We start from the raw sequence: 15,957 nt of genomic DNA, 5'->3' as shown, positions 1-15,957 counted from the left end.
AAAAGCATAAATTAAAAATCTTGAGTAGAGTTTGGAATTGCAGATATACGATGTTATATAAAAGAAGAAGAGAAAGAAACAGAGGGAAAAAAAAGTCACAGAAATTATGAAAAAAACTATAGGTACAAAATTGATAACATATATCAAAAGGCTAAAATTAAAAATCTAGAGTAGAGTTTGGAATTTCAAAAATACAATGTTAAAGAAAAGAAGAAAAAGAAAAAAGAAAAAAAAAAACACCACGGTCAAAAAATTATAAAATATATATATGAAGTTCGCTGAAGAAGAAAAAAAAAAAATAGGGTCTTTTTTTTTTTTTTTTGCAAAGTAATAGTTATAAAAGTGAAAATTAAAGGACAATAGAGGACTTAAAAAAATTTTTTTTAATTAAAAAAAAAAAAGAAAGAAAGATTGATCGTAAAAATAGTAAAAATATATCTAGGTCTTTCTCTGGTTTTGTTGTGAGTATTGTGGGTTCAGTTCATTTTTGGCAGTTCCTTAGTCCGACTTATATTTCTCAAGATCTATAGGCCCCTTCCTATGTAATCCGTAGTAACCACAGGGTTTTAATCTATGGCCTGTAGCTTCCAAGGCGTTTCCCTCTGTTATAGCTTCTTCTGTTTGCTGGTCTCTTCAGTGTCTGGTTCCCGCCCTGACACAAAGGGGACGGTGGAGGACACTATTTTTTTAATTTTATTTAGGCTCACTTGTTCAGCTGCGCTGTGGGGAGGGAGGGAGGGATGCTGTAAACAGATAACACTGGCGTGCGCTCGCAGTGCCTCAACCACACTGGGTCTGACCCCGCTCACGGCGCGTGTAGCCTCCCTGCCCACACTGCTTGGGCTCTAGGTTGTTCCCCGGGAACAATCAGAGGCCGGCCCTGGGCTGAGCTCCCAGGTCCAAGCCGCTCAGGTTCAGGCACTCGGGTAGTCCTCAGAGGCGCAGACTCGGTTGGGCCTGCGTTTTGTGTTCTTCCCAGATCCGAGCAGCTCAGGTGATGAGGTGTTTGGCGGGCACCAATGCTGCGACTTATCGCCTCCCCGCCACTCAGTTATCTGGGTGTAAAACCGGCGCACCTTCTCAGGCAGATGTTGACCGTCCAGACCCCCAAGAAGTTTTAGTTAGCAAAGAAGCCTGCTTACAGTTTTCTAGATAGTGTCTCTCTGGAGCTGCGATTGCCCCCTTTCGGCTCTGGCTGCCTGTCACCGGAGGGGGAAGGTCTGCAGCCGGCTATCTCTGTTCAGTCCTTTGTTCTGTGCGCGGGCCTGGCGGTGTCTTAGGTTAGGGCTGGCTTTTCGCGTGGTAGATATCCCACAGTCTGGTTTGCTAGCCCAAATTATTTCTCTCAGATAGCGCTCAGGACATTCGGCCGGATTCTTACTCTAAGGGACACAGCCCGCGCCGCACTTCCCTGCCCAGCCCCCGCTTGCTAATGCCGTGTGCAGGCGTCTGCGCTGCTTCTCCGCTGGGGGAGTTACCGTAGGACTCACAATCCGCGATTTTTAATTGTTTATTTTTTTTTCCCCTCCCTTTTATGTTGCCCTCTGTGCTTCCAAAGCTCGGCACAGATTCGGCAGTGAGAGGGTTTCCTGGTGTTTGGAAACTTCTCTCTTTTTAAGACTCCCTTCCCGGGACGGAACTCCGTCCCTCCCTCTTTTGTCTCTTTTTTTGTCTTTTATATTTTTTCCTACCTCCTTTCGAAGAGTTGGGCTGCTTTTCTGGGTGCCTAATGTCCTCTGCCGGCATTCAGAAGTTGTTTTGTGGAATTTACTCGACGTTTAAATGCTCTTTTGATGAATTTGTGGGGGAGAAAGTGTTCTCCCCGTCCTACTCCTCCGCCATCTTGGCTCCTCCCTCCTCTGCTTTTCAAAGCAACCAATTTATTGTTAGTCTGGTTAGCCTTCCTTTGGGCTCTGCCTTCAAAATATTTCTCTTTTTCTTTCTTTCCTCTATTGAGAATCAGAAAACAACAAAAAATGTTTTACTATAAGGATATCCTAAATATTGTATTCTATCTTTCTATCTTCTGTCTACTTATTATCATCTATCTATCTTTGTGTTAACAATCGATTCAGAGCAGAATAAACCAATAGTGTTATTATAAACTGATTATTGTTTATCTGAAGTTCAAATTTAACTGGGCATCATGTATTTATAATTTTAAATATAGAAACCCAACATGTATGATCATCATAAATATGCTTATTGGAACCATTTTCCTCCAGATGATAATTTCTTTACCCAGGTGAGGGTAATTTTATAGTCTATTATTTAAAATAAGTTGATAGATTAGACACAGTGAAGCTAACAGAAAACACATAATTTAAATGAGTAGAAAGTGACTTGTTTCTCAGATAAAAAGATTTCTCCTATTCTTTAGGGAAAATTAATTTTCCAATTAGGATACTGGAAGATAAGCATCATTTGAAAGAGTAAATCAAAGAAATCATATTTTGTTTATAGATTTTAAAATTTGTTTCCTCTTTACAAATACGTTGCTGTAAAATTTTGAGTAGAAAATACAAAAGTATTTTGCTATACATAAATGAAATCCCACTACTTTTTTCCCACTCTACAATATAGCAAAATTTTTTCCTTGCAGTCAAAAGAGTAAGTAAGTGCCTGTTTGCTACTAAGTCCTCTAAACTTCTCTAAATTCTTCTTTCTCCTTCCCCTGAGTGCTATAGTTCACGAATATAATGAGAGACACCTTGAGATGGCTGGTGTCAGTAGCTCATTTCCTCCCCCTTTTGGTAGCTAGCTAGACTCCCATCTGAGGCTGAGGAAAGAACAAGCGGATGGTGGTGCCTGAATTTGGGGTTCCCCTTTTCCAACGAGCCTGTTTTTAATGTCCCATGACATTGTGAAAAGAAGCTCCCTTTGTTACATTGTCAAAATCAAGTGGCCATTTCCTACCCCTCTTTCTCTATCAATATGTAGAATAGTAGTATCTGGTGAGGTCTTCTTCTGACAATCCCTGTTCTCCCTTTTCAGCTTGCCCCCCACATGCCCCCCAGCCCTGCAAAGAGCTACACAGCATATGCAGGGCAATGGGATGGCTTTGCCTTGCTGTTTTCCCTGACTGTATGTTTTCCCAAAGTGTTCACTTTACTTCTGGTTGCTAATGTTGTGTGTTTCTTTGCCCTCATTGCATGTGTACTTTCTGAATTGGGGGACCATAACAGTCAGGTAATTTAGAATCAGATCTGTCTTTTCATTGTGTCTTATGAAACCTAAAGGGTGTGGACCCCCACCCCAGAGTGGAAAACAGAAATCAAAGCCATTCTTCATTCCATTCTGAAAATTTCCCTTTGCGCTTTATAAAATTTCAGAAATTAGAACTGCTAAGGAAAAGAAATATTTGAAAAGGTCAAGATTTTCGATTAGGTTTTGCCAGTACCATATTTTTTTCTTCTCTTGAAATGGACTTGAGATTTAAATAATTTTGGAAGCTTTGTTGAATAATCCATGAATATTCTGTTGCAGGAAGAGGGACCCCTTCCAGGGCCCGAAACTGGGCTCTTGTCTGACACTCAGAAATGAATTGTCTGAGGAGACACATGTGCTGACAAAGCAAGAGATTTTATTAGGAAGGGACACCCAGGTGGAGAGCAGCATGGTAAGGGAACCCAGGAGAACTGCTCTGCCACATGGCTTGCAGTCTCGGGTTTTATGGTCATGGGATTAGTTTCTGGATTGTCTTTGGCCAATCATTCTAATTCAGTCTTTCCTGGTGGCACACGCATCGCCCAGCTAAGATGGATACTAGCGAGAGGGATTCTGGGAAGTGAACGGACACATGGTGTCTCCTTTTGACCTTTCCCGAACTCTTCCAGTTGGTGGTGGCTTATTAGTTCCATATTCCTTACCAGGATCTCCTGTCATAAAACAGCTCATGCGAATGGTTACTAAAGGACCTGGCCAGGTGGGCAGTTTCAGTGTGCTTCCCCTAACAATTCTAGAGTGTAAATTTCAAAGTTAGAGAAGAGATACCAGGTGATTTAATATATTTTAAGGTTTTGTAAATTGATGATCTGGGTAAGAGGTGCTTGCTTGGGGCACAAATGTAAAATGTAGTTTAAAGAATGATCCTCAGTGATTTGTTAATCTTCTTCCCTTTAAAAACAGATTGAATACCTTTATGTGAAAGACTTATTCCATGTTCTTCTTCACAAAAATGTTAATATCTGAAGTACAATTTTGGGGGGAAAAACTCCATAAATTCCTTTATTCTCTTACTAGAAGTTTGAAATTTCCAGGTAGTACTCTCTACCAATTTGAGCCTGTAAACTCTTCTGATTTTACTGAGATCCATAAGTAAATGATCCTGCTACACACTAGTGATAATTTCATTTTGCTCTAAAATACTGGAGAAAACAAAAAGTTGGCCAACCGGTGCCATCTTTGATCATTTTTCCTTATGTTTAAGGCATTAATGTCAAGTCAAATGTTTCATTTTAGAGAAGTTCTGCAGTAACATTTTGGATTTTCCCACTTCCCTTTTAGACTCTGCTGTGTATGACGAGGGCTGTGAGACTACACTGTATCTTCTAGGCCCCTTTGGTACTGGAAGGAGACCTGGATGATAAAGAAAGAGAAGCTTCTGCTTCCAGCTCCCACGCAGTGATAACTGCCATTGTTGTTGTAATGATAGTGATGGTGAGGTGATTTTAAACTCAACAGTCCAAATGGAAGCTGCATTTTTCTATAGGAAATGGTTCTTATTTGGCATCCTAGAACAAGCCCTGACGGAGCTTCCAACAGTGCAGCTTCAAGTGTGTGTGTTCTAGGCTAGGAACATTAGGGAACATTAGCAGCTCCTAATCTCTAGGTATTAACTCTTCTTTCTTGCTCCTCCAGCCCTCATCATCAGCTTGTTTCTCCAGATATTCTGTCCCTTTGTTATCAATTTCCCGTTCTTACATGCTTCGATTCCTATTGTTTCTATCCTCCTGACTGGTCCCTGACAAAGTACTGCTTTGAAGCCACTAGATTTCCTAGACTACAAGTAGCTTTGGAACTTTTGTCCCTTTCCCAGATGGCACTAGTGGTAAAGAATCTGCCTACTGATGCAGGAGATGCAAGAGACAGAGTTTTGATGTTGGGTCGAGAAGATCCCCTAGAGAAGGAAATGGCACTGCATCCAGTATTCTTGCATGGAAAGCTACATGGCAGAGGAGCCTCTTGGGCTTCAGTCCATGGGGCTGTAAAGAATTGGACAGAAGTGTATGTGTGTGCGTGCACACACACACACACACACACACACACACAGATATGTGCAACAAACCAAATGGACCCCAAGGACATTATGTTTAGTGAAAAAAGTTAGATTTTCACCCCCACAATATTAATAGTGTATGATTCCATTCATATAACATCCTTGAAACAATAAAACTAGATGGGTAGAGAACAGGTTAGCGGCTGTCAGGGCACAAGGATGGGTTTAGTGGGGAGGGAGACACAGATACAAGGAGGCGGGACAAAGGAATTGTTTTGTGATAGTGCATCAAACATGTATTTTGATTGTGGTGGTGATTATACAAATTTGTACATGAAAAAAGGTGCATAAAACTACACACACACACACACAAATGAATGCAGGTTTTACAATGCAGGTCCTAATGTCAGTTTCCTGGTTTTGATTTTACACTAGAGCCTCTATAAGATGTCATCATCGGGGAAGCTGGGTAAAAAGCTGGGAAGCTGGGACTCTTTGTTCTATTTTCTCAGCTTACTATGAGTCAACTGTTACTTCAAAATAAAAAGTGTATAAAACTCTGTTGGGTACAAGCCAACTCAATGAAAATTAGATAACATGATTTTCTTTGTTGGTGAATATTTTGTGGCTTTTATGTCAGCCAAGAAAGAATAACCTTTTTAGATACAATTATTGACTGGGAAGTTTAGTACTCTTGTGCTTTGGGGAATAAAGTGCTATCAACAGTGTGGTCCCACAAAACGAACATGAACATGCTACTAGAGGAAGAACAGTGTGTTAAGATTTCTCCTGGCACTGGCTGCCAGAGCAGGAAAAGCTGAAAAATGGGGTTTCCCAATGTGTCCTCAGAGACCTGGACAGCCAGTCTTTAGAGTAATTATTCAGTTGCTGCAAGAATCAGTGTTTTTAGCCAAGACACATAGTAATCAAACTGACAAAAAGTAAAGATAAAAATAAAATATTAAAAGCAACAAGGGAAAAATGACAAATAACATACAAGGGAACTCCCATTAGGCTATCAGCTGATTTCTCAACAGAAACTCTACAAACCAGAAGGGAATGGCATAATATCTCTAAAGTGATGAAAGGGAAAAACATACAACCAAGGATACTCTACCCAGCAAGACTCTCAATTCAGATTTGATGGAGAAATCAAGAACTTTATGGACAAGCAAAAGTTACCACCAAAGCAGGTTTATGACAAATAAAGGAACTTCTGTAGGCAGGAATCATGAGAGAAGGAAAAGACCTATAGAAAATAAACCCAAAACAATTAAGAAAACAGTAATAGGATCATTTATATTGATAATTCCCTTAAATGTAAATGGATTAAATGCACCAGCCAAAAGACATAAATTGGCTGAGTGGATGAAAACACGTCCATGTATGCACTTTCACTTACCACATCACTCTGCTTGACCCCCCAAATTCTATGTAATTATTTTATATTGCTAAGTTAATCATGGAGAAGGCAATGGCACCCCACTCCAGTACTCTTGCCTGGAAAATCTCATAGATGGAAGAGCCTGGTAGGCTGCAGTCCGTGGGGTGGCTAAGGGTCGGGCACAACTGAGCGACTTCACTTTCACTTTTCACTTTCATGCACTGGAGAAGGAAATGGCAACCCATTCCAGTGTTCTTGCCTGGAAAATCCCAGGGACGGGGGAGCCTGCTGGGCTGCCGTCTATGGGATTGCACAGAGTCGGACACGACTGAAGCGACTTAGCAGCAGCAAGTTAATCATGTTCCCAATATGGCTTGCAATTATGATCATCTTTTATTTTTTGTCTGGCTATTGATTGTGAAAACTGATACACATCTTTCACTATTGAAAAAGAAAGAATCAGTGTTTTTAACCTTTAGATTACATGCCACAGAAAGTCATTGATTGCAAAATGAAATTTAAGAATTTCTAACAATTACTGTAATTATGTATTTTGTTTACAAGTGCTTGATTCCTTCTAAGTTCTACTTTCTGCCAATAGAGAATAAGTATTTTAAAATAAGCTGCATTGCATGTTATGTTATCATTTTTTGAAAAGCCCCTGATGCTGGGAAAGATTGAAGGCAGGAGAAGAAGAGGATGACAGAGGATGAAATGGATGGATGGCATCACTGGCTCAATGGACATGAATTTGAGCAAACTCTGGGAGATGGTGAAAGATAGGGAAGTCAGGCATGCTGCAGTCCTTGGGGTCACAAAGAGTTGGACATGACTAAGCAACTGAACAACAAAAACAATTTTAAAATTTTATTTCCTCAGGAAATACATTATGTCATTTAAAAAGGAAGTTTGGGTCCCAAGCTGAATATTGAGTAAAATAAAACAGATAATTTAAACTTCTTAGTACTTCCAGAAATCAGCAAAAGTTGGAGAGATGAGTTTTACCAATGAAATGATGATGGAAAGGTCATAGACCACTCTCTTTACTGCTGAACTGGTACTAGGTAGCTCCCATCTAAAAATAGTAGGATGTACTTAGAGGCATATTTGAAATATGAGCTATAATATGGTGGAACTGCCAAAGGTCTAGTTGTTTATATCTTTCAGTGGATAAAACTCTGAGAATAACTGCATAAACCATCACTGTTCTTGTGGTTAACATTAAAATAAACTGTTCAAAGGAGCAGAAAATGTTGCACCAACAGAGGAAAAAAATATTAGCTAGGAGTGAAAAGCACAATTGAAAAGACAAAATTGCCTGATTATTAAAATCTGTTTAAAGAAAATAACCCCAATCTTGGTGAAGCTCCATGCTATAGTTATGATTATATCTGTTTGGAGATTAAAAAGAAACCAACAGGATGAAAAAGATACAATTATTAAATGTTGTTTGATGTTTGATAGTTCTAACACACAAGAAGAATGACCGATTGAAAGATGAACCCTAACCTTGCTCTTTATTTTAAATTGGAAAGCATGGACACTGATAATTTGGTAATTTAAAAATCTTTATCCTAATTTATACAGATTGAAATTACAGAAAATGATTTTTAAACTATATATGAGATTTCTTTTTAATTAATGAAAATGCCCATTGATGAGTGTTTGCAGAGAAATGAATCTATGATGTTGATATTGATGTCAACAAGGGGTCACCCTTTTATATTCTGCATGAATCAGCAGCCCTGGGGTGGTGCGTCAATAATATCCCCTCTCAAAGAATTTGTTTTCTGCTTTTCTTTGTGGATTAGTGGGCTGGACATAAATGCTGAATTTTGTTGAAAATTAACAGAAATAATTATTTAGATGCTTATCTTTTAGATAAATTTATAAAGAAATGGCAAATGAGTTTGAAAATCTGCGCTTTGACATGTATATGTGCTGGTTTAGGCAGAGAAATCTGCTGATCAAATTAGGGCCCTCCCTGCTGGTCCAGTGGCTAAAGAATCCCCTTGCCAATGCAGGGAACATGGGTTTGATCCTAGTCCAGGAAGATTTCACATGCTGCATAGGCTTACTGCAACTACTGAGGCCCACGAGCTCTAGAGCCTGTGCTCTGCAACAAGAAGAGTAGCCCCACTCTCTGCAACTAGAGAAAGTCCCCGCACAGCAACCAAGACCAAGCATAGCCAAAAATAAATAAATAACAATTTTAAAAAGATTTTCAATTTAGTAAAACTACTTTTTTAAGAGGAAAATTAAAAACTTGTAAAAATGGCTAAAATATGGGTTAAAATGATGAATCACCGCTTTATCTAACGGCAAACAGTAGTTCTCAAAGCTGGCTTATTTAGCAAAAACATTTTAAGATTGAATTATCTGTGAAAGCTTTCACCGGGTGTGATAAGACAGCAGTTAAAATGTGCCAGCTGCGAAGAACTGACATCGACCATGAAATTTTGGAAATTTCAATTCAATGACATGTGGTAAAAGTTAGTCCTATATTATTATTTTTTTGTCTTCACAAAAGCCCTTCAACTATGTTTCTCCTCAGACAATAAAAAAGAGAGCCTTACAATATTTCACATAGCACACTGACTTTTCAGCTAAAAGATACTTAAGTTTCTACCAGCAGTCAATTCAAACGTTCAAGAATACTATCTCGTTGGTAGTATTCTTGTCATTTTATGCCAGTGATTATGCTTATAAAGTTTACAAAACAGTGAAAACAAATGATCTCTATTTGTAGGCACATTTTAAGTGCTGAAACTATGGTGACACCATCAAGAAGAGAAATTACTATACAAAGTAAATTCACCTGGCTCAATTTTGGGAAATAAATAATTTCAGTCCGTGGTAATTAAATAAGGAAGCAGAGAGGACAACCTATTTTGATTTTCCTGATAACGATTAAAGAATTTTGTTACTGTTAAACGGTTAACAACAATTTTTTTTTTATTCAACAAATATTTATTGAGCTGACTCTCTGCTGGCACTTTCCTAAGCACTTGGCACAGTAAGTGAACAAAGCAAACAAAATCCTGGCTTGTTTAAGGACTGTAAAAATTTTCAAGTTATGACTACCCTAAGTGAAATGATTTTAGACACCCCCTTCATGGATCAAAGCCTTGTTGTAGCAAAGGGGCTTGTATAAGTCAATGAAGCTATAAGCCATGCCATGCAGGGTCACCCAAGACGGATGGGTCATAGTGAAGAGTTCTGACAAAACGTGGTCCACTGGAGGAAGGAATGGCAAACCACTCCAGTATTCTTGCCTTGAGAACCCCATGAACAATATGAAAAGGCAAAAAGAGAGGACACTGAAAGATGAGTCTCCCAGGTCAGAAGGTGTCCAGCATGCTACTGGGGAAGAGTGGAGGGCAATTACTAGTAGCTCCAGAAAGAATGAAGTGGATGGGCCAAAGTGGAATTGATGCTGTTGTGGGTGTGTCTGGTGGTGAAAGTAAAGTCTGATGCTATAAAGAACAACACTGCATAGGAACCTGGAAGGTTAGGTCCATGATTCAAGGTAAATTGGACATGGCCAACAAGAGATGGCAAGATTGAACATCAACATCTTAGGAATCAGCAAACTAAAATGGATGAGAATGGGTGTATTTAATTGAGATGACCATTTTATCTACTACTGTGGGTAAGAATCCCTTAGAAGAAACGGAGTAGCCCTCATAGTCAACAAAAGAGTCCAAAATGCAGTACTTGAGTGCAATCTCAAACATGACAGAATGATCTCTGTTCATTTCCAAGGCAAACCATTCAACATCACAATGATTCAAGTCTATGCCCCAACCACTGATGCTGAAGAAGTTAACGCTGACCAGTTCTATGAAGACCTACAACACCTAGAACTAACACCAAAAACAGATTGTCCTTTTCATCATAGGGGACTGGAATGCAAAAGTAGGAATAATAGGCAAGTTTGCCCTTGGATTAAAAAATGAAGCAGGGCAAAGGCTAACAGATTAGTTTTGTAAAGAGAACATGCTGGTCATAGCAAACACCCTATTCCGACAACAGGACTCTACACATGGACATCACTAGATGGTAAATACTGAAATTAGATTATGTTCTTTGCAGCCAAGGATGGAGAAAGCTGTCTACAGACAGAGACTTTGGGTAGTTATTTTTTTTACTATTAGAGAGAACTTCCTGGAAATATAAAAAAAAAAAAAAACACTGGTCTTGATACTCTCTTATTTCTCTAAACAAGTCGTTAATTTGAGAATCAGAACAGTACTTGAGTGAGTGTGGGAAAAGTGAGCTGATGGAACTGGGTGACCCTTTGGCACAGACCTGTGGGGCACAGACAGTCTGTGGGAACCTCCTCCCCTAGAGACAGAATGGAGTAGTACTATGGCCAGAAATTTCATGTTCTCAGGCCCTGGCCTTTTTGTTTGTTTTAACTGGATGGCAGTGGATCAACAGTGGATACTCTTGCTCTCAAGTATCTTTTCCTCTGCTCCATGCAGCCCACCTCCTTTCCATTCAGGACAGAGCTCAGAGAAGCTGATTAAGCTTCACCTTCTTTAGTTATAATATCACTGCACTTCTTTTTCCCTGAGACCATATTTTATTCCCAGATGCAATATGGGTGTTCCCTATGCTTTTCCACTTCATATATACAGTCATTTTCTAAGTTCTTCTAGACATGGTCTTACTCTTTGATATTGTGCCTATTTCTTTTTTTAATTGAAGAAAAATGTCACGTTCAGTTTCTGGGGTATCTAATTTTGCTCTTATTATAGGAAGATTTTATTTATGGGTTTATCTAGATAAAACTTTAGATGACAATAAAAGGAAGGCGGAAAGAAGAGACTATCAGTCTACACACACCACCCTTGCCTGTCTTTTAAAGTCAGATGAGATGGCTCTGTGTGATTTCTAAGGTCCTTCCTACTCTAGCTTCTTCTCTCATTTCTAGACTCCATCAGAGATTCATAAAAACAGAATCATTTTTCTTTCCAGAAGTTGCCAATCTTACCTGTTGGATTCATGAGATCATTGTAATATGTATCAGATTTTAAGTCTTAAGATTTTTTTCCCCACTGAGACAAAGATTATTTTCTATGATAAGAATTCCCACAATAAAAAATGTTGGCTAGGCACTTGCCTTAAAACTCCTCCTGCAATTTTTTTTCTTTGCTTTCTTTTACTTCATGAAGCTCATTTTTGGAGAGGCTTATTTTCTGAGCTGTAATAAAATGAAGGTCATGGTCTAGATTCTGATAAATGTGCATGCACACTAAGTTGCTTCAGTCATGTCCAACTCTTTGCGCCCCTCTGGACTGAAGCCTGCCGGGCTCCTCTGCTCATGGGATTCTCCAGGCAAGAATACTGGAGTGTGTTGCATGCCCTCCTCCAGGGGATTTTCCCAACCCAGGGATCAAACCCATATCTCCTGCAGCTACTGCATGTGGATTGCACATGGATTCTTTACTGCTGAGCTGGCAGCGAAGTCCCTCTGATTAAGTACTTGCTACTTAAGAAATGTGCAGAATTTGAAGCGAAATAGCACTCTACTAGAAATCTGTGGGGCTTTCCGGGTGGCTCAGTGGTAAAGAACCCACCTGCCAAGCAGGAGGTGCAGTTTCAATCCCTGGGTTGGGAAGATCCCCTGCAGAAGGACATGACAACCCACTCCAACATTCTTGCCTGGGAAATCCCATGGACAGAGGACACTGGGGGGCTACAGTCCATGGGGTTGCAAAAGAGTCAGGTACAACTTAGCAACTAAAACAACAATAACAAGAAGTCTGTGTATGTCTAAAAATAATTTAACTGATTTCATAATGTAAGAGCAAATTTCAGAGGAGTATTTCTTTTTAAAACAAACTTAATCAGACTTAATAAGCAGATAAATAGACACAAAGTGGTGTCAGTACATGAGAAACCAGATGTGTTTGCATATGACTGGGTGCAGGAGTTCAAGCAGGCTTGGTCTTTAGACTACCATCTTGAGATATTTTAGGAGAAGCTAGGTTGAACTGTGTACATATTTGAGTTTAGACTTTAAAAAACTCTCAGCTGGAGTTTCACCAGTAAAAGAGGAAAATATAAATGTTCTTCCTCGTGTATACACATTGCCACCACAAGTGTTTCCACACCTATTTTACTTGATAGTTTCCAATGATTGAAAGAGATTTCATTATTGAGTAGCTGTTTGTCAGCAAGCGTGACTAAAAATCATTTTAAAAAGTCTGTGTGGGAAAGCAGATTCTTGCTTTTAGGTCCAAATGTTTTCTTAGGATGACGTGGAGACTGGCTAAATCCTCTATGTAGAAGTAATCACGTTTTGTGCATGATAATATCTGGTCCTTGTCATTGTCTATGTAAAAATAAATTAAAGTTATGAATAATGTTTAATAAAGTGAATTATACAACATCATTTGTATTTGGCTTTGATCATAAAGCAACATAGGGAGCATGGGCAAGGGTTGTGCACATGTACACACACACATACACACATACAGGCACACGGGCACAGAAACTCAAACACTCTCCTCTGCCTCATTCTTCTTCCTTTCTGAGATCAATCTACAACATCAGTAACTCTATTGAAATAATATAAGATTTTTTTCCCTTCAAAAGTCTGCCAGGGAAAACTTCTAATCAAGCGCCTCTGAAAGGTTTATAAACACCTAGAATCCAGTAATGATGGTATAATAAAGGTAAGTTTTGGGGGAAGAAAATGCCCATCCAAAGTAGAAAAATTACTGGCTAAAAGTCACAATACATCAAAAATGTATTTTCCAGGATAATTTCCATTTAACTGATAGGTTTTTCCATAAAAAATTATATAAAATATTTAAAAGAGAAGACAGAATATTCAATTAATATTTGTTTTAGTTTTTCCAACTTTAAAATCAAGGAGTTGGAGTAGATGCTAAGGTTTTTTTTTTTTTTTCCCAGCGCTAATATTCTATGATTTTTGTCAACATAGGATGTTAAAATGTATCCCACTGTTTCATTCAGATGGTTAGAACAAGTGGCACAAAATTGTGATGTGTGACAATATCACCCTTTTAATTTACAGATAAGGAAGCCACAGAGAAGTAACATGAATATCCAATGATACACATCATTAGGGTATCAATGAATGTCACTGCTTCCAAATCTCCCTAATTAGCAAGTATTTTGTTCTGTGTTATTAAGGACTCAAAATTCCCTCCCCACCCCTGGAAATTCTCTTTTAGTAGTTATGGGGTGAGGCCAAGAATTAAAAAACAACCCTCAATATTTGACTTGTAATTCAAGTTAGGACCACAGACCCACGTCAGACTACCTGGGATACAGCGAAGGAGAGGAGGAGCTTTGTCGCACAGCCCTTGGGCAGGCTTGAGCTCCACTGTTACACAGCAGGATCTTCCGGTTTATTATCTTATGCCATAGTCTCCCACCTCCCCAGGGTCTTCTCCCTTTTAGATGAACAGCATATTATATGAGTGACATCACTTGATATCTAGGGTACTTTTCTCTTACAGTCTTCCTATGGAAAAGGATATGCCTGAAACAAACAAGAATTAAAAGACTGGATCTGTAGCCCTTTCTTACCATCTGCTCCAACCTCACGTTCTAGAAGTTTAATTCTGCTCAACTCCCGGAAACTCTTCTTATCGGAAAATATGAATCTGGCCATCACCATGCAACAGTCTTGAGCCTTTAAGGCAGTCTGGGATTCAAAAATTAATTACTGTACGTCAAATCATGGTGTGATGAAGTGAATTTTCCTAAACTGTTAGAATGTATCACAAGGAGAAGGGTCTTTGAATATCTTTGTGATAAGAATTCGTTAAGCTTTTAGTAGTAAAAGAAAAGCTTAAATAGAATTACTATCTAATAATGTAGTTGGCTTTATACAGAGACAGTGGATAGCAAAGTTGCTTCTAAGATCATTCATGTAGAATTCCAAGCACCTCGACGTTCATATTTCTGTCAGCTCTCAGTATATGGATATTCACTGTCAGCAAAGTGCAACCACCAAAAAAGTTTCTGCCCCTTATGCTACCCATGGATGCCAAAGGTTAGTTTAAGGCTTTTTGAATGTAGCACACTGCAAGAAATACAATTCAGCTCTCAATGAAGTATCGTTCCTGATTTTCTTTGTTAATAAAAATTTGAAATAGTCTCTTATCTACTAATTTCAGGGAAAGATTAAAAAGGGAAAAAGTGAATAACTTACCTCTCACAATATGCATTGCTCCAAATGCTGAAAAAAAGCTTACTAAAATTTTGCCAAAATTAGAATTCAGCCTAATCAAATTTCTTTTTAAACCATATTTAAGGTATGTTTGTTACTAAGGTTGTCAAAATAAATTAATTGTTCAGTTATGTTGTTTATAAAGCAGTCTTATGCTGGCTCTGAGGATCAAGTATACAGCGAAAGCCATAATAGACTGCTGAATGATATATAAAAGTTTTTGTGGACATTTTATGTTTGTTTTAGAAGGCTGATCTGTTTCAACCTATTTAAACTTTTTATTTATTAATATTTAAAAGAATAAATGAGGAGATCAATGGTATTAATCTATCCTTATATGGGTTAAGGAACTGAGTTGGCTGTAGAAACCTACTAACCTTAGGTATATGTATAGTTAGTTTTCTATGTAGCTGGGGTCAAGAAGTGGTTAGTTAATATATGTACCTCAAATGCCTTACGTGGATACCTATTAAAAGGTACAAAAAATATAAATAATACTGTGTATTTTAAAAATTTTTAAATAAACACAAAGAATATATAGGTATATATGTTATAATTTCAAAGTCAACACTAGCACATAAGTTTTACTTATCTAAATACATACTGACATTTCCTGTATCAACACATGCACCTACAAAACACATAGCCATGCACATAACCTTGCTTTCTGCCACTTGCAAGAAAGTCAGAATATACAATATAGTACACTGTTTCGATGTAAATCATATTGGCAAATTAATGAGGATGGCATTAAAAAATTCTGATCTAGGAAATCAAAATACAAGAAGATAATTACTCCATAGATTAAAAACACTGAAGACTGATGGGAAGTTAAGGTTTAAATTGTCCCAGTAATCTTGAAGGATACAGAAGAGACAGAATTGGTTGTAAACACTCGGAATACTCTGTTTGGCAATCGGACTTTTGTAGTCTAGCAATCCAGGCCAGAGACTTAGACCATCGATGCTTCTGATCGCAGAGGAATGGGGAAGTTGTGGGCAGTTCTCCGCAAGGCAGGGGGTGCTGAAGGAGATCTAGATGCCCATCTGGATGGGAGACGGCGATTTGCTGGTCTGGCAGGTCGGGAAAATCCTTTTCCAGGTGAGGATTTCACTGCCATGGATTCCTAAGACACAAAAG

General features: G+C 38.6%; 1 protein-coding gene across 5 annotated transcripts in view; it reads right to left on the bottom strand.

Annotated features, from left to right (window-relative positions):
• Nucleotides 1-1,138: 1,138 nt before the first annotated feature.
• The window catches only part of KIAA0408 (KIAA0408 ortholog), a 33,346-nt gene continuing 18,527 nt past the window's right edge, over nt 1,139-15,957 (bottom strand). For all 5 annotated transcript variants that reach the window (XM_055534939.1, XM_055534938.1, XM_055534937.1 and 2 more), the window contains one exon: nt 1,139-15,943. In XM_055534939.1, the coding sequence (XP_055390914.1) occupies nt 15,770-15,943 (174 nt within the window). In that variant the 3' untranslated portion in view covers nt 1,139-15,769. The remainder of the gene's footprint in view (nt 15,944-15,957) is intronic.

The sequence above is a fragment of the Bubalus kerabau genome, chromosome 9, assembly GCF_029407905.1.
Source record: "Bubalus kerabau isolate K-KA32 ecotype Philippines breed swamp buffalo chromosome 9, PCC_UOA_SB_1v2, whole genome shotgun sequence".
Lineage (NCBI taxonomy): Eukaryota > Metazoa > Chordata > Mammalia > Artiodactyla > Bovidae > Bubalus > Bubalus kerabau.
This window is presented reverse-complemented; position numbering and strand designations above follow the sequence as displayed.